The sequence below is a fragment of the Cucurbita pepo genome, chromosome LG05, assembly GCF_002806865.2.
Source record: "Cucurbita pepo subsp. pepo cultivar mu-cu-16 chromosome LG05, ASM280686v2, whole genome shotgun sequence".
Taxonomy (NCBI): domain Eukaryota; kingdom Viridiplantae; phylum Streptophyta; class Magnoliopsida; order Cucurbitales; family Cucurbitaceae; genus Cucurbita; species Cucurbita pepo.
The window spans coordinates 4,631,901-4,656,389 of NC_036642.1; the positions used below are offsets into that span (position 1 = coordinate 4,631,901).

The window sequence follows — 24,489 nt, forward strand, 5'->3', positions numbered from 1 at the left end:
TCTTCCCTTCCCAATGGTAAGCTATCTATTATTATTGTATGTGGACAATATTATTATTACTATTTCAAACTATGAAGAAAAAAGCCACAAGGTCAATGGACCAGTTAGCCTATACATCCCTTTACATGATCTAAAGAATTAAGTAAAAGTAATAATTGCGTTGTTAACTAACATTGTGAAAAGTAATATTGTCATCATGAAATTATCACGTGATGGTATTGTTATGAAATCTATGTTATTAAGAATAAACATCCTTTATTATAACGGTACATTCTACAGTTTAGGATTCTCATGGGTACCTATATTATATGTGACTCTAATTTTTCTCTAATTTTGATTACAAGAAATTAGAGTCCCTAGGGTTTCAGGATTTTTGCTTGGCGATTAAGGTCTTCTAAGTGAGGCTAGAATTTTAAGTTTTGGTCATCACATTAAAATCGTCATTCATCAACACCACCTACCTCAGGATGCCGCCATTAGTAGAGCGTTCATAGAAAGGAGCCACGTGTGAGCCACAAGCACTGCTAAAAGCTTTTGCTTCGTCGCCACACACTAGCACGTGAGAGCACCATTCCTATTTCCGTTGCCTAGGATTGCCTCAGCTTTAAGTTTTTGGTCATTAAATCTGGTTAATGTTTCTCTTAGTTTGTCTCGAATTGCCTCAGCTTAGAGCATGTGTGCTAAGATTTGACAAAAACTACTTAGTTTGTCTCGAATTGCACTATTGGGTGTGGCCCGGTTGGTTTTCTTACGGTTTAGATCTGGTTAATGTTTCTCTTGGGATTTTTCTGTAGTTTGTGTGTAACTAATGGCTGAAGATATGAAACCTATGGTAGTATCTAACATGGTTCCTCTTTCTTCAAAGATTACAAAGCATAAATTAAATGGCTCCAATTATTATGATTGGAGTCAGATGATTTGATTTTATCTACGAAATATTGAGAAGGATGATTATATTGATTAGGATCCACCATAGGATGACACAAAAGAAGACTTGGTTTCAAGATGACACTCGATTGTACATTCAAAACAAGAATTCAATTGAGAGTGAAGTAGTTGGCATGGTAACTCATTGCAATTTAAGAAGGAACTGCTCGACTTTTTAGGATTTTTAAACTCAAGAAAATAGGAAGTCAATTGAATGTATGAAATTTGCAGGCCTTCTTTAACGCGGGCAGAGAATCCATCACAAAGTACGGAATAGGTGTGGAATTTCGTATAAAGATCATGGTCATACAAAAGTTAAATATTTTTCGGTTGTTGATTGGGCAGGATCTAGAGAAGATAGAAGATGAACTTTTGGATATTGTGTTTTTGTAGGAGGTCATTTAGTGTCATGGAAGAGTAAGAAACATCATGTGATTTCACGTCATAGTGACGATTTAGAATATAGAGCTATGGTACAACCTGTGTATAAACTAATGTGGATACATCAACTTTTGACTATAAACTAGTGTGCATACATCAACTTTTGACTGAGAGACTCTAGTCTTACTCTTAACTAATTTGTGGTGTGATAACCAAACTGCATTTCTCATTGTATCTAATCTAGTGTTTCATGAGTGAACTAAACATTCGTGAGAAAGTACATCAAGATTAGTGTGCACAGGATCTATGAAGACTAGAGATCAATTGGAAATCAAAGTCTTAAATGGAACAAGAATATATCATCTTTGTAACAAGCTGGGCATGATTGTCATATTTGCTTCAGCTTGAGGAGGGTATTATAATATACATTGTTATGTATAGTCATCCTTTGGTGTAATTGTACATCCTTTACTTTAGGGTTCTCTTGTTTACCTATATATACATGACTCTCTATTCTAAAATATATTGTATATTTTCTGTATAATGATTATAAGTATGATACAAATTTATCACAGGTATTCGTTTCGGCTCTTAATAATGATACTTTCAGTTATACTCCTCCATTCCTAATTAAACTGTTGGGTGTCAAACTTCTAATTCTGCATGGGCTTGTTATATGCAAGTGGAATTATAGTGTTCTTTGAACTTGACTGTTTTTGCTATTAACCTTGGATAAGTTAGGACTTCTCGGTCACCTCAGACTTTTTTCCCTGATTTGTTATTCTTTTATAATAGTCGTTTACAAGCCAAAGGCACTTTTGAGCATTTTACCTTGACAGCCGCCGTTATAACTTTCTCTCCAATAATTCCAACATTGTTTCTCGAATGCACCCTCCACTGCCCCGTAGAAACTTCAGGAGCAGCTTCATGTAGAAAGTTGGAAACAACTGAGGAAAGTTGTTCCCAGAAAGCAAACATGATATGCGGGTAATTGTGTGATACAGCCTTTAAGGCCTGCAACAAAACAAATCTCATAAATCGTCTCAACCATATATACTATGTAATTTTTCCAGAAAAGATATCACTCCATTAAAACCTCACCAGCCAAACGACCAAATACCTTTGATGAGCCATTTAATAATATAAGGAGCTCAAAAAGTGAAGAGCTAAATCCTATGCATTTGCATACTTCAAATCCCATACGATGCACAAATTATTGATCAAGCATTCATAAGTTAAATATTGAAATGATTCCTTAAACAATAAACTGAGTGCATTCTCGACCAGGAAAAACAGACATTCAAAAGAACTGAAAGATAAGATAAGACAATATTCATAACCATGACAATACATATATGAAGTCACGTGAACGATATTAGGTGGTTGAGAAAGAAGAGCTGCAAACATAATAAAACCAGTGGTCAGAAAAATAAACTGTAGAAAATTTTCAATATAATATTACCTGAAGAGCCTCTATACATATGGTTGGGTTGGTTAATTGCTCAGAATATTGAAGTAATGTGATAAGAACACTGTTTCCCTTTTGAGCTACACAGACAGAAAAACAAATCATGTGGATATCGAGGAAGTTGGTTAAAGAAACTCGAAGTACATCATGTGATTTTCTTCAAAATGTTATGTTCATTGACAAAGCAGATAACTACAAAGGAATGCTCTGAGAACTTTAATCAAAGGAGCTTATTATGGTTCAGAAGTATTCCATAAGAGGTTACCAGTCTAGTTAGAGAAGTTTTAACAACAAATTAAGTACCAAAACACTAAATAATTCAGCCAACACTATTAAAACAAATTCCCTACACCAATTCACATGCTTAAGGCTTCTTCTTAGAGTGGTCATATAAACCTTTTGTTGCTTTTACTTTGCTAGATTTATGTTAAATTGGAATGTTTTTTTTTATTTAATTTGTAATGTTATTTTCCTGTTCTTCTTTTCACTCATTTGTGGAGCTTGTATCTTTTTAGCATAATCTCTTTTCATTTATTCACTGAAAAACTTCATTTCTTGTTCCAAAAAAATGAATCTCTATATTACCTCGAATCATGGATACAAATTGCAAGCTATTAGGTAAGGATCAATTTATTAATTATAGAATGTCTGTGAATTGGAATAAAAGTAGAAATTTTTTATAAAGAAAAGGATAAAAGTAGAAAATAAGCCCCATAAGAACTAAATTGATTAAGAGCATTACACAAAAGTCTCTGACGGACACATTACACAATATTCAAGAACATTAGACAAATAATATGACACTTAAGAACATGTCAGAAAGAACCACAACACATGACTAACCTGTGGATATTTGTTCGGAAAGCATCTCTTTTACATGAGGAGAGGACTGAGAAACAGATACGGCTGCATTTAAGCAACTGATAGCAGCAGCCTGTAGAAAAATGAAAAGAAATACTTCATTAACAACTACACAAAAGAAAATCAGGATAAGGTTCCAAAAATATATCTAACCAGCAGGTCGGTTTGATCACTTTTGAATGGAAAGCCCTCTTCAATTGTTGCTTGCAAGGCTTTTACTATGTTCGGCAATAACTCTTCAGGCATCCTTGGATATCTGAAATAACAGGATTTTTCAATGTGTTAGATCCCTTAACTAAGTGACAAAGCACACAAACACACAAGCACGTGAGGAAGCCCTAGGATTAGCTCTGATATAGGATGGTACAAATCAATGTTAAATGGCCACGCCTTTCACCATTGCTCCTTTTTTAATATAAATAACAATATCCATTTGGTATGAAAGGTTTGTATCTTGTTACAAAAAAGAAGTTCAAAAGGGGTTCTTACAAGTCAAAAAAATACGAAGTTACAGAGAATCCGAGGAGTCCACATATAATNGATTTCATTTTTTGTTCTAGTCACCCCAAAATACATTATTCAATTGGTGCTACTTTGGATGGAAAGAAACAACCTCATCTTCTCCAGATACTAAAAAGCCCATTGAGCAGCTTTAGGACAGCATTGTTTGCTTATTGTCGTTATGGGCAAAAAAGTCCAAATACTTCTGTAATTACTCTCTTTCCAATATACGGACCAACTGGAAAGTATTCATATAGCTCCTGGTTGCCTTCTACTTTTCAATCTCTTAATGAAGTGCTTGTTTCTTTAAGAAAATAATTTTAAAAAACAAAACCTTGAGTACCTGTATGAAGTTGCATCAGTATCTGCCCAAGGGAAATTGAAAGGGGCGTAAAGGATCCACATTTAGTTGGATCTTTGTATTCTGCAATCTGCAAGGAAATGGTGGTAGTCCTATCCAACATAACCACCAGGGCTGCAGCAGATGCAATCTGAGCCTGGGCAAGCCAAAGCAGTATGTAATAGGTAGATGAACCTAGCAACACTAAACGAATAAAATAACAAGTAGATACAAAAAAATAAAATGAGAAGGAACCACACTTTCAGCCTAATTACAAGCTGAGTTGATTAAACAAGTACAGGAAACATACTTTCAGAGAAGCCCCCCAACGTACATACTTATTTCTCCAATTAATATCTGTAATTTGAATCAAGATCTTAAAGGTATATCTAACAATTCTGAAAATTCAGTGAAGAATTCAGACACCCTTGAAGAATCTTGTAAAGGTCTTTTGGTTACCTCAAATTTGAGTGGTCATGTTCTGGCAATAACTTAAATCAGTATTTTCTCCTCTTCAAACAACAATTTCCTTTGCCCTCAATTAATTGTTTCAGCCAATCAGTTGTTCATGTGCCAGGATCAATTGTCATCTTAACTAAAGGGGTTATCAGACCATCTTCATCTACAGAACTTCCAGATTCTTCGGTTGCTCCTCATATTGATTCTGATGGGGATTTGGACATTATCTTAAGTAGTGAAGATTTGGAAGATCAATTAGCCGAGGTTGAGATTGATGACACAGCAATTGAAGAGTCGAAAGCCTTTGAACTTCTTTTTCCAGATGTAGTAAATGCAGAAGCTCCTGGTCACTCTCAACTAGAGGTACCAGAAGTAAATCCTCCTTAAACTTCCATCCAAATTTTCTTCTCTTATTGAGGATTGTAGCTTACAGATGCATGAAATTTCTCGTTTATTACCGCAAGTTAAGGTTTAATTGGGCTTCTTTATACTAATCAGTAATGAAAATAATTTCTTGGAACATTAAAGGGCTGGGGGTTGGTTCTAAGCGTGTTTCCTTAAAGAAATTCATTCAGAATCAGTGTCTTGATTCAATGCTGATTCAGGAGACAGAGCAGATTTTGATCTTCTTTTGATTATGTGGGATGATTTAGTGCTGATTCAGGAGTCAATAATCTGTTTTATATGATATAGGTAGTTTCTATGTTTAATGATCTTTTCTCTATGTTCTTTAAAAGTTCTTGTATTTTCTTCAATTTCTTGCAAGATTCTTTCTTCTTGTACTCTTTAATCTTGTAATGAAGTTTACTTTTATTTATCCATTTGCCCAAATTGGTCAAGCCTAATTCAGAGTACTTGGGTTACTTATGAGTTGTTAGGCAGTTTGTGGCCTTTAAATAGTTAGCTTTAGGTTCTATTCAGGTACCTTTTGATTGAATAATAATTAAGACTACTTTTGCATTACATTATTATATTTGTTTGAACTGTTCCCTAAGGAAGAAAATTTTCAGAACACATTAAAGGCTTGGAGTGACATGGAAGAAGAGTTTTTTATTGCTTTCAATTTCAGTGGCGACTATGATTTTTAGATGTAACAAGAAAAAGTATTATTCCTTACCTTGGATAAATTTTAAACAAATCAGAGATTCAACGACTCTAATTAATTTGGTGCAACAAGTCTTCAACAGGCCAGAAACATATTTTTATGAAAAAAAGAACTGGGTCATTAAAAGAAGCTTTCCTACTCCCTTATCTTTTGAAATTCAAGGTCAAGTTCTATTTTAAGAAGGAAGGAATTGTTGTAGTGTAATTGGTAGTAATTGTGTAATTTCTAGTTTAAGTTAGGGTTAGTGTGTTGTTGATTCCTTTACTTGGATTATCGATTACATTTGAAGTAAAAATACATGTTTGCACCAACATAATAAGTCAACCTGAATTTAATAAAGAAATGAATAGTATCTATAAAGAAAGTTCAACATTCCATATAAAAGAAGGAAAAATATTACTCAACAACGGGACATGTAAAAGAATTACGCACGGAGTAGATGATATCAGATGCAAAAGAATCTTGAACAAGGTTGTCAGCAATCTACCATGAGTTGAACGTTGGATCAAGTACAGAACACCTATACCCAAAATACTCGAGCAGTTATAATGGAAGGTTAAAACACGAAGGAAAGGTCTGTGGAAATTAAAAGAGAAAATAACATTAGAAGATGAGAGAAAGGCGGTTAACAACCAAAAAAAGTTAATTGGAGGAGGGGGACTTAACTAATCCATCACAAACAGAAGCCTGAAGTACTGAAACTCTACTGCAACAATCCAGGAAATATATAAAGTACACTAGAAACGCAAATATAGATGTGGTGGAAAGAATTTGTGGTTCATCTCATTGGAAACAAATTGTAATAAAAAGGAGCTACAATGAAGTTAAAACTGGAATCATCTCTCTAAACCTCCCAACCTATTATCTATCAATCTGTGCAGCCCCTATAAAGTAAGGAAATTAACCGGCTCTGTGTCTTTTAATTTTCAATGGCCTTTGCTAGTGTAACCTTCCCGACCATGATTTCATTTTTTNGCATCCTTGGATATCTGAAATAACAGGATTTTTCAATGTGTTAGATCCCTTAACTAAGTGACAAAGCACACAAACACACAAGCACGTGAGGAAGCCCTAGGATTAGCTCTGATATAGGATGGTACAAATCAATGTTAAATGGCCACGCCTTTCACCATTGCTCCTTTTTTAATATAAATAACAATATCCATTTGGTATGAAAGGTTTGTATCTTGTTACAAAAAAGAAGTTCAAAAGGGGTTCTTACAAGTCAAAAAAATACGAAGTTACAGAGAATCCGAGGAGTCCACATATAATCAACATCCTCATATTCTATCACAAGCTAGATTGCTTTAAATTTCACATTACATTGTTTGAGTTGGCCTAGTGGTCAAGAACCAATGTAAATAGTAAAAGATTTAGAGGGAATGAATTTGTCATGGCAATCACATATGTAAGATTTAATAATAAAATGGTTGAGGTGAAGGCAAGCAGACCATAATGCTCATAGATATCAAAACCCCCGCTACAAATTTCCAGCCCCTTGAACCAAAAAATACAAATCATAGAACATACTAGTAGCATTTAAGGTAATGCCAACAATTCATTCATTACTTCAGTTGATGGTTGGTTATCAAAGGAGACTTCTCAGATGCCAAACGCACCCCCCCCCCCCCCCNTTCAGACACCCTTGAAGAATCTTGTAAAGGTCTTTTGGTTACCTCAAATTTGAGTGGTCATGTTCTGGCAATAACTTAAATCAGTATTTTCTCCTCTTCAAACAACAATTTCCTTTGCCCTCAATTAATTGTTTCAGCCAATCAGTTGTTCATGTGCCAGGATCAATTGTCATCTTAACTAAAGGGGTTATCAGACCATCTTCATCTACAGAACTTCCAGATTCTTCGGTTGCTCCTCATATTGATTCTGATGGGGATTTGGACATTATCTTAAGTAGTGAAGATTTGGAAGATCAATTAGCCGAGGTTGAGATTGATGACACAGCAATTGAAGAGTCGAAAGCCTTTGAACTTCTTTTTCCAGATGTAGTAAATGCAGAAGCTCCTGGTCACTCTCAACTAGAGGTACCAGAAGTAAATCCTCCTTAAACTTCCATCCAAATTTTCTTCTCTTATTGAGGATTGTAGCTTACAGATGCATGAAATTTCTCGTTTATTACCGCAAGTTAAGGTTTAATTGGGCTTCTTTATACTAATCAGTAATGAAAATAATTTCTTGGAACATTAAAGGGCTGGGGGTTGGTTCTAAGCGTGTTTCCTTAAAGAAATTCATTCAGAATCAGTGTCTTGATTCAATGCTGATTCAGGAGACAGAGCAGATTTTGATCTTCTTTTGATTATGTGGGATGATTTAGTGCTGATTCAGGAGTCAATAATCTGTTTTATATGATATAGGTAGTTTCTATGTTTAATGATCTTTTCTCTATGTTCTTTAAAAGTTCTTGTATTTTCTTCAATTTCTTGCAAGATTCTTTCTTCTTGTACTCTTTAATCTTGTAATGAAGTTTACTTTTATTTATCCATTTGCCCAAATTGGTCAAGCCTAATTCAGAGTACTTGGGTTACTTATGAGTTGTTAGGCAGTTTGTGGCCTTTAAATAGTTAGCTTTAGGTTCTATTCAGGTACCTTTTGATTGAATAATAATTAAGACTACTTTTGCATTACATTATTATATTTGTTTGAACTGTTCCCTAAGGAAGAAAATTTTCAGAACACATTAAAGGCTTGGAGTGACATGGAAGAAGAGTTTTTTATTGCTTTCAATTTCAGTGGCGACTATGATTTTTAGATGTAACAAGAAAAAGTATTATTCCTTACCTTGGATAAATTTTAAACAAATCAGAGATTCAACGACTCTAATTAATTTGGTGCAACAAGTCTTCAACAGGCCAGAAACATATTTTTATGAAAAAAAGAACTGGGTCATTAAAAGAAGCTTTCCTACTCCCTTATCTTTTGAAATTCAAGGTCAAGTTCTATTTTAAGAAGGAAGGAATTGTTGTAGTGTAATTGGTAGTAATTGTGTAATTTCTAGTTTAAGTTAGGGTTAGTGTGTTGTTGATTCCTTTACTTGGATTATCGATTACATTTGAAGTAAAAATACATGTTTGCACCAACATAATAAGTCAACCTGAATTTAATAAAGAAATGAATAGTATCTATAAAGAAAGTTCAACATTCCATATAAAAGAAGGAAAAATATTACTCAACAACGGGACATGTAAAAGAATTACGCACGGAGTAGATGATATCAGATGCAAAAGAATCTTGAACAAGGTTGTCAGCAATCTACCATGAGTTGAACGTTGGATCAAGTACAGAACACCTATACCCAAAATACTCGAGCAGTTATAATGGAAGGTTAAAACACGAAGGAAAGGTCTGTGGAAATTAAAAGAGAAAATAACATTAGAAGATGAGAGAAAGGCGGTTAACAACCAAAAAAAGTTAATTGGAGGAGGGGGACTTAACTAATCCATCACAAACAGAAGCCTGAAGTACTGAAACTCTACTGCAACAATCCAGGAAATATATAAAGTACACTAGAAACGCAAATATAGATGTGGTGGAAAGAATTTGTGGTTCATCTCATTGGAAACAAATTGTAATAAAAAGGAGCTACAATGAAGTTAAAACTGGAATCATCTCTCTAAACCTCCCAACCTATTATCTATCAATCTGTGCAGCCCCTATAAAGTAAGGAAATTAACCGGCTCTGTGTCTTTTAATTTTCAATGGCCTTTGCTAGTGTAACCTTCCCGACCATGATTTCATTTTTTGTTCTAGTCACCCCAAAATACATTATTCAATTGGTGCTACTTTGGATGGAAAGAAACAACCTCATCTTCTCCAGATACTAAAAAGCCCATTGAGCAGCTTTAGGACAGCATTGTTTGCTTATTGTCGTTATGGGCAAAAAAGTCCAAATACTTCTGTAATTACTCTCTTTCCAATATACGGACCAACTGGAAAGTATTCATATAGCTCCTGGTTGCCTTCTACTTTTCAATCTCTTAATGAAGTGCTTGTTTCTTTAAGAAAATAATTTTAAAAAACAAAACCTTGAGTACCTGTATGAAGTTGCATCAGTATCTGCCCAAGGGAAATTGAAAGGGGCGTAAAGGATCCACATTTAGTTGGATCTTTGTATTCTGCAATCTGCAAGGAAATGGTGGTAGTCCTATCCAACATAACCACCAGGGCTGCAGCAGATGCAATCTGAGCCTGGGCAAGCCAAAGCAGTATGTAATAGGTAGATGAACCTAGCAACACTAAACGAATAAAATAACAAGTAGATACAAAAAAATAAAATGAGAAGGAACCACACTTTCAGCCTAATTACAAGCTGAGTTGATTAAACAAGTACAGGAAACATACTTTCAGAGAAGGATCAAATAGCAGACACGTCATTAAAGTTGCGTCAAATTTCCTACAAGAATATAATTAAGGACGTAGAAGAAATAAGTATGAAATATAAGTAGATAGCAAGAAATGGACAGAGACTATAAATTAATAAATAGATAGCAAGAAATGGACAGAGACTATAAATTAATAAATAGATAGCAAGAAATGGACAGAGACTATAAATTAATAAACTTCAGCATCGATATTACAACAGAGGACCTACCTTGGCAGCAGCACGTCTCGAGTTGGCAAAAGAAGTGTCCATTGACTGGTGAATGCTTTGGGGTCAACTTGGCAAAGATCCTGTCAACCAAAATTAAGACAACATAAAAACTTTAAGCCCTAAAACAAACTGGACAATTCCAAGCATGGTTGACATTAATAAAATACTGATGATTTTCTCGCACTCTAAAACTTTGAACTCCAGCAACTGATCTTTTTCTTTTTTTTTTTTAATCAGAAAAAAGATCTTAGAACCCCAAAAGTTTATGTTTCACCAAGTACATATAGCAAAAAAGTGCGGGAAAGTAGAAGAGGATTTAAGAGTATCAGCATAGGTAATGCTGTGGCAGAAATTTGATGACATCTAGCTAGTCTTTTCATAAGAAACGAGAATTGTATTAAAAGAAGAAAAATGAGAGAACAACCTAAGGGCCGGGGGTGGAGGGATCTCCCACCCAGAACAAACAAAAAGAACACAGTCCAATAGTTAAAGATCGTAGTAGGATTGTAATTACAAAAGAAATTGTTGTAACTATATCTCCAGCTAGAAGCAGTAAGTTGTACATTTCTACAGAAAAAATAAAAATAAAAAAACTCAAAAGAATCCTCAATGACATAGGACATCCTTTTGTAATCTATTTCATCAATCAATGAACTAGGTTTTGTTTCCTATAAAAAAACACTGGTGTCGTTAAAGTTATTCAAAGCATTGAAGCCCAGCAAATTTTCAATGTGGTTCTCTTTTTCTTTTCTTTGGGTAAGAAGCTGAACTTTTATTAGAAAAAAAAAAGAATTCGTGAATCCACAATCTTTCATGTGATTTCTTGATATTTTATCACCAGCGTCTTTAAAGTTTTTTTTTTTTTTCCTTGTTTCTTTGGATAGGAAACATCCCATCAGATAGGGAAATTGCCAATCGTGATCTTATTAGCAGGAGGAAGAAAAACTGTGACCATGAAGCGCAGCAGCAATTGACTTTCCATAGATAAGTGAAAACAACAAAGAACTCGATCAAATGGGTCCTGTCTTTTTGAACTACCTGTATACAAATAATTGCAGCAACCCGAACCTTGCCATTCTGGATGATGTCAGTATCTCTTACTTGCCCATCACTGTCATGGTCAGAATCTGAAGATATCAAATCACAGTTAAGAGACTCTCCACCCGTTGAACTTGGAGAATTTTGAACATTGCCCAGCTTCTTATTTAAATTTTCTCTTCTACGCAAGTGTGGGGGCCTATATGCACTATGATTTGTCCTTTTTGGATCTTCCTTGGTACTAGTCAAACTAGGTTCTTTCCCTTGATTACCAACTGAACATGTAAGTAGGGGTCTACTAGAAAAGCCATAGGCAAAGAACATACGCAATGCTGCTACAAAAGCTGACACCTGAAACAAATAAATTAGGTAAAAAAAATTCTCCAGTAAGTAAGCATTCTCAATGAGATCAATTTAGGTCTTGAAATGTAGTTTTATTTCTTACATGGTCAGAAAGGGAGCATTTGGGTTCTGCTATAACCAAATGAAGACATCTCAAAAGAGATAGATAATACCTGCAGAACAGAAAACACCAAGGCATGAAAAGGATGACTAATTCGAAAATGTGCTAAGATAAGGAATTACAATTTCTCATTAGGGACGAGGATAAAGATAAACAGTAAGCAAAACACTGTAACTCTAATAAAGCCAATGAAATGGCTGTTACCTGGGTAAATGATGTAGGCCATGGAGACTTAATTGTAAATTATATATGCTCGTCATTAGTTTTTCTATTTTAATTGATAAATGAGAAATCATAAAACGATAAGAAAACAAAACATGACTCTGTAGAGAGTCCAAAAAGAAACACGCACCGCGGATTAACATTCCCCCTTTCCAAAAGTACAGCAAGAATTACAAAAGAAAACTGCCCAAATCATTACCAGGAAAAAGAACAAGCAAACACCAACCAAACTAGAATTGTACATCGAAACAATTAGAAAAATAACATGGAAAACACAGAAGGGAAGCATCATCCTTCGCAAAGTCCAATCTTTCATAACAATGTAAAGATTTTCCTTCAAAGATTCTTTAGTTCCTTCCAAAAAAAAAATGTCCAAAGAAAGTTTTTACAACAACCCCCAAAAAAAATTAGCTTTATTCTACAACATCAGCAGTTGGAAGATATTCTCCTTTGATGTTTAATCCAAAACCCAAGCCATATAAAACAGCTTTGATACTAGTAGGGAGTAAGAATTAGTTAAGGTAGTTAGTTTTGAATGGTAATTTGTTAAAGACTAAAGCTACTCCCAAAGCCCACACTACAATGTACAAAGATTATAACTCCATGGTTGGATTTATCTTTTTTTTTTTTTTTTGCCTATTAATTAAAAGCAGCAGACATTAATGACTTGTACAGAAGCTGCCTATATGCCTGAACCTTTTTTCTTTTTTTTCTTTTTTTGGGTAAAGGAAACAAAACTTTTCATTCATATAATGAAATGAGACTAATTCTTGAAAATACAAAATCCCCAATGAGAAACAGGAAGAAAATAACAATAAGAAGCAACTACAACTGAAAGTGAGCACAAGCCAAACAAGACAAAAAGTCTAATTCTACAAAAGCACCCTAAAGAAGCCATGAGCCGACCTAAACCAAAATGAACGAGCCAAAGGAGCTAAAATCAAACAAAAAGCTGACAAGAGAGAATTTTCCACACCAGGCGAAAGTACTCTTAAAATGGCACCAGGAGGAGAATGAAAACCTAAATGAGCCAGGAAACACCTCTTTGGAAAACCATAAAGCAAATTAAAGAACCAAAAGGCAAGACCCCAAATCGATTGGGACTTCAGATTTCCTGACAGCCAAAAAAAACAGCCACAAAAATTCCATGAAATTGCCATCGATTCTGATCAAACGAGGCAATCACCATTAAACTATAACTTCCGGAGGTCGAGTAGGAATTATCAGCATCGAAGACCACAAACCTCAACAAGAGAAGAGAAGTTGGCTGGAATTAAAGGAGAGGACACTGGTGTTGCTCCTGCATTAGGCTATGTTACAATTAACCCGTTGGCTTCATTTGGAAATAGATTATTTAAGCATTTGGAATTAAATCATCTGATAATAACTCTTGTTGCTTTGATTCCTCTATAAGAAGCGTGTCTTCCTAGCTGCTTAGATTTACATTAGATTCCTCATCAGATTCAAGTTGATAAAGCTACTCTAGGAGAAAGGGAATTGGAGAGGCCCTTAAACTGAACGTCTGAACTAGGAAGAGAGAGAATTGATTGCTTAAAAGAATTGGCAGGAATCAAAGACTGATGTTGGTTTGAAACAATATTATGAGGCACTATCGAGTGTGAAGAGGAAATCAATTGACAAGTACAAGATTCCTTCAAAGTATCATAATTAACCCTCTGAGTATTCGAGGATAACAAGGGCTTCTTTCTTACGTGAATAATGAAGAGGGAAGGCTTTTAGAAATCTTGGATTCACCTCATTAGTACTCGGTGTGGTTTTAGGAGATGAAAAATTCTGGAGAATTCCCAATGAAAGCTTAGCTTTTTCCTATGGCTATTCTTGTGGTAAAATATCATCAATAGAAGAGAGAGGATCAGCCACATAAGAACTGACAGCAGTAATTCCATCATGATCAGTGGAATTGATAGTTTTTAAGGCATCCGGATCTTTCAAATTAAGAAGCAAATCATGCACTAAAGGTGACTTTGATCCAACATCTACTACATTCAACTTGTCTTCATACGACAAAATAAATTCTTCATCTTCCATAACTTTTTTAATCCTCCTTAAAGCCACCAAAATTGAAAAAAAAAATCTGTAAATGATAAATCACCATGAAGTAAATTACTCAAACTCGGAGTTTCAACGGAAGCTATATTACCAAGTCAAAGAAAGAAATTTCAAGTATTACCATCCATTACAACAATAATGTTTGCTGGAACGAAGCCACATATGTTCTACTTTAACTAAATACTTGGGCAGCTGAAGTATCTAGGAAATTAAGGGTTTGGGAGGCAATGTTGACTAAACCACCAAAATTTTGCCATATAGCTCCAAAGAAGGATTGATTCCATATTCCAAAGGTAAGTTTTTCACTGATATCCAACCTCCATAACTTTAATAAACTCCAGATGAGAATGATTCTTATTAGACCAATGCTCAATTTTCAAGTGAAGGTTTGCCGAAAAACCTCCACTTACCATCAAATTTTAATTCTGAAAATCATCATCAATCATCACCAAGGCCTTATCATTCATTAAAGAATTAATAGAAACATTCCACCGAAAATAATCTTCTAAGGAATTCTGAACTCCCTTCCAAGAGTATGGTCAAGCAACCAATATACCACCAAATAGAGTTAAAATTCAATTCCACCACTTCCGTTTCTTTTCTTATGCAAAAAGAAGCCTTAGGGGAGTGAACTTTGGTCGTCATGTCTGATGAGTTGTGATTCTAAAAATAACTTTAGTTTTGCTTGATCTCTTCTACATAGCTTCTTGAAATTTTCTCGTGAGCATCTGACCCATCTCAAGAATTTCCTACTACCTTCAACTGATGAGAAATTTCATATTCTAATTGCGTCTTGTTCTCAAAGTTAAAAGGAAATCACTTACCATTTCCCATAAGACCATCCATCCTTTTTATCAATGTCAGTAGGAAGTTGCACAAGTTTTCTTCCTCGTAAGGAAGGCCAAACAGAACCTTCAAAATGTCAACCAAAAGATGATCTGAGTTTAGAAAACAAACAACCTCAAAATCATCCTTGAACATTCAAAATGTCAACCAAAAGGTTATCTGAATTTAGATAAACAAATGACCACGAAATCATCCTTAAGTTTCTTCTAAAAGAATTAATGAACTAGATTTTGCAGTAAATCAATCACAGCACATTCGAACCAACAAATGAGAAGGATTAAAAGAAAAAATGTGTCCGATTACTTCCCATTTCTTCCACAGAAATTATAGCACTTTCACCCCAAATACTGAAGAAGATACTTCGATGCAACAATAATTAAGAAACAAGTGGAACAGGCCACCAAAATCTAGGTGAACAGAGAACAGCGGAAGGCAGCAGGGTGCAGTGGTTAAAGGCGACGGCGGCAAACTGAGTCTAGGCAAGGGGAAGGCTAGAGTTTTTTTCTTTGTCAGCGTCTCACGACAGCCAAAATCTTTGTGCTCCACAGGATCGAGTGCTTCAAATGAAAGGTCCGTTTGAACCAAATATTGCAACAGTTTTTCATAACAATAATAAAATTGCCCCTTCGCAGCTAGAGCACCACAAAAGTGAAGAAAAGTTGTGTAAATTGAGGACAGCAAACCAATATCATGTAACCCATTCACTGTTGCAATATCATTATCATGTTGCAATATCATGTAAACCAATATCATGTAACCCTCAAGTTGGAATCAAAAGATGGCTTGGAGAAAATATCATTAAGACTCAAAACTCTCAAGGAACAGTCCATCTTACATAAGAAATAACCAGAGGCTTCTTAAATAAACATCAAGACTATTAACAACCAAACGAAAAACAGCAGGAAAATTACAGCAATTAAACTAAAGCCAAAGGATCCAGCTGACATAACAATCCACAAGTAATTCAAAAGTAACAAATCTCTTTGTAAATGATGAAAACTGAACGATAATGCATTGCTCACTGTATACCTGGACATCACCTTGTCTTCAACGAGTAGGCTATTAGATGCCAAGAAATCCATCAATTTTCTAATAACCTATAGGCAAAAGAAACAAGCTCAACATGTTATATGCAGTGTTGAAGGTTATCATGCTAGCTAGAAATATTCTACATTCATATCAAAAAAATTTAGGCAACTATGACAGCAAGCATTCCCTCAAACATTATCAACCACACATAAAACACTAGTCAATATCTCTTGGTACTTCAGAATTCAACTTTGAGCACCTGGCTAATCGAATTGCAGCCTTTCTTTTTAAGGAAACAATACTTTTGATTAAAGTAGCAAAAAGCTACAAAATATGAACGAAGATACAAGCAAGTGAAAAAAAAAAAAACATCTGCCTGAATAAAAGAACGATACAGGCCCTAAAAACATGAAAAAGAGCTTACAAACTCAAACCAACCACACTAACAAGAAATTAACAGAAAAATTGAAGCCATCTTTTTAGACACAAGATTAAACCGTTGTGAGATGGGAGGTGAGGGTCAGCTCAGAAGGGAGTGAAGTTCGTGGTTCCTAAAAATTAAAGGGCCTCCCTTTTATCTTAAAATATTGTAATTATTACTATCTCATTGTTAATCATAAGCAACATTCTGTTGCCCTCGCATTGAATTGATGCCGTAATTAAAATCATTACCTTTCATACTCTTTTTTTATAATGAAAGTTCAATTTGTGATCTTAAGAGGGAAAGATCCAATAAAGGGAAAGAGGAGTGGAGACTTTACGAGTGATGATAAATTTTAGTTGGTGAAATGGTAACCCTAGCCAATCGGATCTAAGAACCCTCATAATGCTCATGGATGTGCAAACCCCTAAACCACAAAAGCTAAAATCCCAAATCGAGTTGATTTCATTCTAAATGATTGAAAACCCTTGAAAATTGGACCTAAGAATCTTATAGAAAAATAATACCTTTAGATCTAAATATTCAAGAACTCCAAAATGATAAGGAATCATCCAAGGGAAACTAAGATTCAAATTATCTTGTTAATCGAATATCTCAAGGCAAGAACACTTGTTTGAGATTCGAAGCACTCCACAAGCAAGATTGATTAAGTCAAGCTGAAATGATTATAAGCATGTAACCTAAACTATATAGAATTGCAAAGAAAATTAGTTCTGGGCTAGAAGAGAGCACAAATGCTTTCTTACTACATTTTTCAAGTTTACTTTATAAAAACAACATACATGGCTTTATATAGCCCCACAAGAAAACCTTTGACCTTCTATAAGTCATTTCCAGAGTTGTAACTTTCATACTTTATGACCATAATTAGTCACTATGTAAATATGCAAACTTAAAGTAGATAAAAAGTCTTAAACTACATTAACGAATCACCATAACTCTAGATTATCATCCACCCAAAATTTGTAACTATCCAAGAATAAATGAAGCTTGATTCTTCTTTATATGGAATGAATTGCAACATGAGTTTATCTTGTGGTAGTTTGAACAACATTTTTTTCACATCTTCCTTACCTCTTCCTTAAAGTTCATATTGCATGATTGAGGTGTCTTGGTTCATATCAGTTGGTGTTTGAGATGTGATTTTGTTGACGCTTTGTTGTCAACAGGCTCATAACCCAACTCTCTTTTCTTGATAGATTCCCTACCCCCACACTTAACCTAGCCAGATTCTGGACATTTGATCACTTACTCATCCTATTAGACTTGGAGACATCATACATTGTTGTCAAACTATCCAGGCTAACAATGGCATCAAGGAATCATCACCAACAACTGATTTAGTAATCCTATTCCTGTGTTGGTTCATAAATATTTCAATAGTTAGCTTCTTAACTGTTCCTAGAGTGTAGAGACTAAACACTATTTCCTTACTGGCTGACTGCCTATATATTGCTTGCAAATCATTCAAATTGAATATGTTCCACTTGTTACAAATACATATATGAAAAACTACAAATGTAAGAGAATTGTTTCTACCTGAATTGTTGACTTCCAAACATCAACTGGGAAATATGACCCCAGACTTGTGATGGCCTGACTAAGTAGATCAAAGGCTACAGCCTGAACATCCCATAAACTGTTGCATTTGGTAACATTTTTCACAATTTCAGCGGTATAACCATGTCTAATGATTGAACTTGACGAAGGAAATATTGCTGATTGAGAGCCAGCAATCACAGAAAGCAAAAACTTTGAGAGTTGGATATCTTCTGCTGGTAAAAATTTGCGCTGTTGTGAACAGACAACGTAGCTGCAAAAAGAGAGAAAGGAACAAGGAAAAGAAAATTCACTAAAAGCAGAAAGAAAATATCCGATACTAAGAGGATAAAAACAATGTGCACAATTGATCAAAAGTCCATACAAGTGGAACACTACGAAATACAAGCACCAAATCATAAACAAACAACAACTTTGAGATTCTTTAATCAAAGAAATCCCAAGAGAAGCTATGAAGTGAATTCAACCGAATAGCAGCTATAGCATCCCATATATATTCAAAAATTACGTTGTTTCTCTTTTCACGTGCATCAAAAAGATAATTAGAAAATCACAATGAAAATTATTTTTTCCCTTTATTCAGCTTTATGAACTCTTTCTCTCTCTCTCAGCAATGAAAACGTGTCGACACTTTGAAAAGTAACCAGCCTAGCTTACCATAAATCCTGAGTACATACACGAAGAGTTGGCAAATGAAGAAAACAATTAGAACAAATCACATTCTTCTCACCTTTGCCACACAAACAACATATCCAAATTAACAAGCAAGATCTAGGGATCCTTGAGACAGAGAGAGAGACCATCGGAAATGATTGAACGTCCAGTGCATCCAGAACATTAAAAAATAAAATAAAATCTGCACTCTTGCAAAGTAGTGAATAAACGGTATTTTCTGCAGTGTTTAGGTCAAAGAGTTTAAAGTTTGCTTCACTCTCAACAAATAACAAAGCAAACAAAATTTCCCCTTTCCCACCATATAGATCACAAAATTCAATAAATTTACTCAAATGAGCAAACATGACTTTTGGCCCAAATGACAAAATGCTGGCCTAGTGTGTAGAAGTGGAAGCAGCAGAGTACTATTTCCCCAAGCTAACAGGAGAGAAAAGGGAAGCTAACCTTACAATCTCCAAAGATTCCGAGACGGTCCTTATTTGAGCATAATTTCCTGGAATATGAAGCTTTCCAAGTATGCATTGGATCGCGTCTCCAAAATATTGAAGAAGCAGGTTCCAAGAGGAAGAACTAAATTCAAGAACAACTTGATAAGAAATACCGTGGATCTGCATTGGGTGCAAGAATATTAATAATTAGAGAAAACGAAGATTTCAGAAGAGCAAAGGCAGGGAAAGAACAACGTTAAGACAGCACAGGTTCAAAAATGTTTATATAAAAAATATGCACTACTCGAATTCCTCATCATTTAGGAATGTATCTTTTTTAGTAAATACTACATTGTACGTAATCATATACCTTGATGACATTGATCTAGCAGGCTGCATATCTATGAAATATGTTCAATGTTTGTTGCACATATTTTCTCAATGACTTTAAGTGCAAATTATCTTCCATATACAGTGAAATTTTCCACTATACTTGATTGTGAGTGAATCAATAGATCTTCCCCACTTAATGTTCAACTTTCACATTCATAGTTATTACAATGAAGAAGAATGAAACTAGATCGACAATACGAACTTTGCATCTCTAATAGTATTTAGGCTGACTTTTGCATTTTGCATCTCTACAAAATGAACCGAATTAAGCTTTGACCTTGCCCCAATTGTATTTTCTCAAGAGGCAGACTCATTGAAGTGGCTTCCTAGCGTTGACGGAGTCTTCTCCACAAAATTTTTGTTGATGGATATGGGGGAAAAGGTAGAAGCAATAAACCTCACACTAGCAAAGACAATATGGAAAAGAAATCACCCTAAAAAATGTGAAGTTTTTCCTATGGAAGATGGTACATAAAGCCATTAGCTCAAGTGAAGACCTAAAAAAAAAAAGTCTACATGACTCTATTTCCAAATTGATGCCCATTATGGAGGAAAGATAATGAATCACAAAACCACTTGTTTAGGCAATGCACATATACTTATAAATTCTGGGCAAAGATTCTCAATATCTTCATATGGCATCTCACTTTCCTTGGGAGGTATATTGGACATGGTCTTAACATATCACCCTTACAAAAATGCAAAAACTATACTATAGACAAATCTCATTGTGGTCTTCTATTGGGAACTATGAAAAAAAAAAAAAAATTGGAGAGTGTTCACGAAAAAGACACGACTACTAAACTCTTCGAAAATGTTGTTTACCACGCATTTCTTGGTGTAAATTGTCTATTACTTCTGCTTCCTATAGTCATACTTCTCTCGCGGTAAATTGGTAAAGGTCTTTTGTAAGTAACATGAATAACATGTCCCTTTGGCAAATTGCAAACGTCAATGAAAATTGTCTCTTATCAAAATATATATATAGATTATATAGTATTTTGGTATTTGATGATCAACTTGCATCGTGTCCAGTATAGACTATCTATTACTCAAAACATTCACCGATTAACTGAAGATTTCACATCCCATAACCAAATAATATTTGCATAATCTTTTGCATTCTCAAAAGTACGGGTCGATAAAAAGATAATTGTCAAATTGTTGGGGACATTCTTCACAGAAGCACGAAAATTGACTAACAGAACAAACTTCCCAATTTCATCATTCAGGCTCTACCCTGAGGAAATAGGTCCGAAAGAATGTAAAATAAAAAATAGAAATCGAAAATGTGAATTGCACCAGATGTATGATGTCCGAGAAGAGAAGGGCAACGTCTTGCACGGAGTCGGAAGCAGGAGTAGCCACTTCTAAGAGAAACAGCAGATCTGATGAAACCTATGCACACACAAAAATAAAAACGATAACCATGCATTTTTTAAGAACCTCGATTAATATGCATAGAAAAGGGGGAGAAATCATACTTCGGGTGGAGGAAGGTAGTGCGCGGCGGCGATTAAGCAGTCGGAGTGGGAGAATATGGTGTCGTAAAGAAGTTGGGAAATTGAAGTTGAAGAAGAGATCGATTCGTCTCTCAGAGTAAGAAACGCCGTCCTCCACGATCTCACTGAAGATGCTGAGGACGATGACGGCGCCGCCATCCTCGACGATTGGGCTGCAACTCTTCAACTCCGGCGACTTAGTCCGGATGAAATTAGTGTCAATATAGATATTAAAAAAATAAAATAGTTCTTTAAATTAAAAATAAATAAATAAATAAATAAATAAAAAAATTGTTATTGCTATTCACACTCATATTTCGAGTGTGTTTTCTCAATTATAAATTTCCTAATTTTATAAATCCGTAAATTTTTAAATTTATATTTATTTTATGTATAAACTTTATAATTGCTTGGTAGATGATTGAAATTTTAATTTTATATCTATCATATACATAAACTTTTTAATTACCCATTCGACATTTCTATCCTAACATTAGTTTAAAAGTTTTGGATATTAATATACCTACCATGTAATTTTATAACCAAGGATCATTTATTACTTTTTAAATAAATATATTGTACACGAAAATGTACTTTTTAAAAATTTTAATTTATTATAGACAAAATTGAACGTTTCAGAGCCTATGGAATATTTTATCAAATTCATACACCAAATAAATATAAACCTCAAATTTTAATAAACTAAAACTGCAATTAAATATTTATCTTTTATATAAATAGGAGTAAACAGTGTTAAAGAGGTTATATGTCATTTACGCTTAATATTTTAGTTTTAATAGATATTCAATAGGTTATAAAAATTATTATCCTTAATATATAAATAAAAGGGAAAAGTATTTATCGACCTCTCATAAATTATCTTCAATATTATTTTTAAAAGTCAATAAATATTTTCAAACTTTTTAATACATATATTTTTTTTTTTTGTTTACTGGTAAAATTTAAAAATGTTTGGTTATCACATAAATGAGTTTCTCCTCAAGAGCAAAGAGTATCCCCACCCTTATAAAACTAATTTTTTTCTCCTCTCCAACCAATGTGGGACATCACAATCCACCCCCTTTCGGGGTTCAACGTCCTCGCTGGCACTCGCTCCTTTCCCTAATCAATGTGGGACCCCGTCAAATCCAACTCCTCTAGGGCACAGCGTCCTTATTGACACACCACTTCATGTCTACCCCCTTTGGGGAACGGTGAGAAGGCTAACACATCATCCGGTGTCTGGTTCTGATATCATTTGTAACGCCTCATATTCACCGCTAGCAGATATTATCCTCAAATCTTTAAAACGCGTCTCCTAGAGGAAGGTTTACACACCCGTATAAAAAAGAGGTGTTTTGTTGGGACATCACGAATTAAGAAATATAAAGTGAAATATTAATATTAGAGTGTATTGCATACCACTCTACCAATTAAAATTTTAAAGTATTCATAAATAAATTAATTTAAATAAAAAATGGGTAGAAGGGATAAATAGGAGGGAGGTAAAATCGAAATCTACCCCGTTTGGGGGAAAGTAAAAACGCATTTACCTTTGAGGAAAAGTCCAAAATTTGGGCACACAAAAAAGGAGACAGTTGTAGAATGATTTTCTTTTATCCTTTTGCCATTTTAAACAAAATTGAATTTTTGTTTCTAAAAGAAAGAAATAAATCTGTGGACGCAACGTTTATGTCCCACTCCCGAAAGCACCACCACACTGTTGAGCTGAAACACAGCATCAAAACGTCACACGTTAGCCACCTTGTCAGAGCTTACGTGGCGCCTCATCCACACTCCAAATTTCCCAATTAACAATAAATAATTTTATTTTTTTTACCATTTCATTTAACAAAATTAACAAAATAATCATCTGGATGATTGAGTCCCTTTCCATTTTTGTCTGTTCTGCATGTCTGCGCCTCAATTTCCAAAGATTCTGCTACTTTCTAAAAGTTTTTCTTTTTCATTAATAGTAATTTAATACTTTTTTAAAATAATAAATTCTTTTAATTTATTTTTACTATAATAGTTTTTCTTTTAATTCAGTCAATTTTTCAAATAGTAAATATCATTTTACCATTTTATTATTTATTTGTAATTAACAAAATAATCTGGAGATTAAATTAACAATTTAATATTATTTCTGGAACCAGTATTGTGTCGCTGGAATTTGGTAAATTCGAAAATTTATCAGAAAAATTCCAGAGCAAAAAGGAAAAAAAAAAAAAAAAAAAATCAATTCGAAGTACTATCAAACAGCTACGACAGAGTACTAATCTAAGCTCAAGGGTCACCATGGCGGCCGCCGCGCTCGGAGGACGACGGCGAGGGAGGGAGGTAGCTACGGCGGCAAGTCGGACAAGAAGAATGCAAAATCAACCACTTTTGAATACACTGAACATGAAATCCGTGCTTGCAATTCGTCAATACTCGAATTTCTTCCCCTTCCGAGAATTCCGTCAAGCAAATCGTACACTCCGCCTCCGCACCGGCGAGCTTTGACTTCATCTCCGCCGTGAATACCAACGCCGGAGCCATTTTCAACTTGTCCACCAACGTCGGCTTCGCCGTTCCATCCTGAAGTTCCTCCTCCTGTTGGCTATTAGACGGATCATGATCGGCGCTGCGACGGAGGAAGCAGCGGATGGCGGTGTTGAGAGCGAGAGCACAGATGAGTCCACAGAGAAGGAGGATGACGACGACGGCGGCGTTGGCTTCGAAGTCTTTGGAACTGGAGTACGGCCTCCATGTACAGGGATGGTGATCGTGGCACGGCGGCGACTGCGGTGGCTGGAGGGCCACAGTGTCGTCGGCGTCTAAAGGAGTTGGCCGCATTCTCTCTCTCTCTCTCTCTCTCTTCAGTTCTGAAAGGAAGTTTATTTAGTGAGTTGCAGAAGATGAAAGAGACTATATAAAAAATGTGTGGCTAAGATTTCCTCATTTAACTGCTCTCTTTTTTTCCTACGTGGCATATTAATTTTGAGGCATTTTTCTTATTTATCTCATACCAAACTTTACATTATTCTTTTTTTTTTTTAGAAACATTATTTGGATTTAGGACCGATAGGAGTCTGACCGTAGTTCCTACCCGTAGTTAATTTAGTGGAAGATCATGGGTTTATAAGTGAGAAAATTTATCGATATTGGTACGAGACCTCTTGGGAGCCCAAAGC

The 24,489-nt window shown here is 34.9% G+C and overlaps 2 protein-coding genes across 5 annotated transcripts in view; both read right to left on the minus strand.

Moving 5' to 3' along the window:
• Window positions 1-21,569, minus strand: part of LOC111795951 (HEAT repeat-containing protein 6) — a 32,198-nt gene extending 10,629 nt beyond the window's left edge. For 2 of the 4 annotated variants that reach the window (XR_002815271.1, XM_023678598.1), the window contains exons 1-15: window positions 21,296-21,568; window positions 21,114-21,209; window positions 19,435-19,598; window positions 18,295-18,568; window positions 16,314-16,381; window positions 12,129-12,198; window positions 11,684-12,034; window positions 10,646-10,725; window positions 10,396-10,447; window positions 10,089-10,242; window positions 9,256-9,343; window positions 3,791-3,893; window positions 3,620-3,710; window positions 2,771-2,856; window positions 2,140-2,322 (exon numbers count right to left, since the gene is read on the minus strand). Coding sequence is in view for 3 of the 4 variants with exons in the window: in XM_023678598.1 (XP_023534366.1) it covers window positions 2,140-2,322; window positions 2,771-2,856; window positions 3,620-3,710; window positions 3,791-3,893; window positions 9,256-9,343; window positions 10,089-10,242; window positions 10,396-10,447; window positions 10,646-10,725; window positions 11,684-12,034; window positions 12,129-12,198; window positions 16,314-16,381; window positions 18,295-18,568; window positions 19,435-19,598; window positions 21,114-21,209; window positions 21,296-21,472 (2,037 nt within the window). In the remaining variant the exon portion in view is untranslated. Of the gene's footprint in view, window positions 1-2,139; window positions 2,323-2,770; window positions 2,857-3,619; window positions 3,711-3,790; window positions 3,894-9,255; window positions 9,344-10,088; window positions 10,243-10,395; window positions 10,448-10,645; window positions 10,726-11,683; window positions 12,035-12,128; window positions 12,199-16,313; window positions 16,382-18,294; window positions 18,569-19,434; window positions 19,599-21,113; window positions 21,210-21,295 lie in introns of all 4 variants that reach the window. The other 2 variants (XM_023678597.1, XM_023678599.1) reach the window with 2 other exon arrangements.
• A 1,859-nt stretch (window positions 21,570-23,428) lies between these two features.
• Window positions 23,429-24,211, minus strand: LOC111796038 (RING-H2 finger protein ATL79-like). Its single transcript, XM_023678730.1, has one exon. The coding sequence runs from the start codon at window positions 24,149-24,151 to the stop codon at window positions 23,600-23,602; it is 552 nt and encodes a 183-aa protein (XP_023534498.1). The 5' UTR covers window positions 24,152-24,211; the 3' UTR covers window positions 23,429-23,599.
• Window positions 24,212-24,489: the final 278 nt, after the last annotated feature.

Bases quoted from the DNA above. Each gene is read 5' to 3' on its own strand.
- LOC111796038 (XM_023678730.1), bottom strand. From the start codon at position 24,151: ATGCGGCCAACTCCTTTAGACGCCGACGACACTGTGGCCCTCCAGCCA.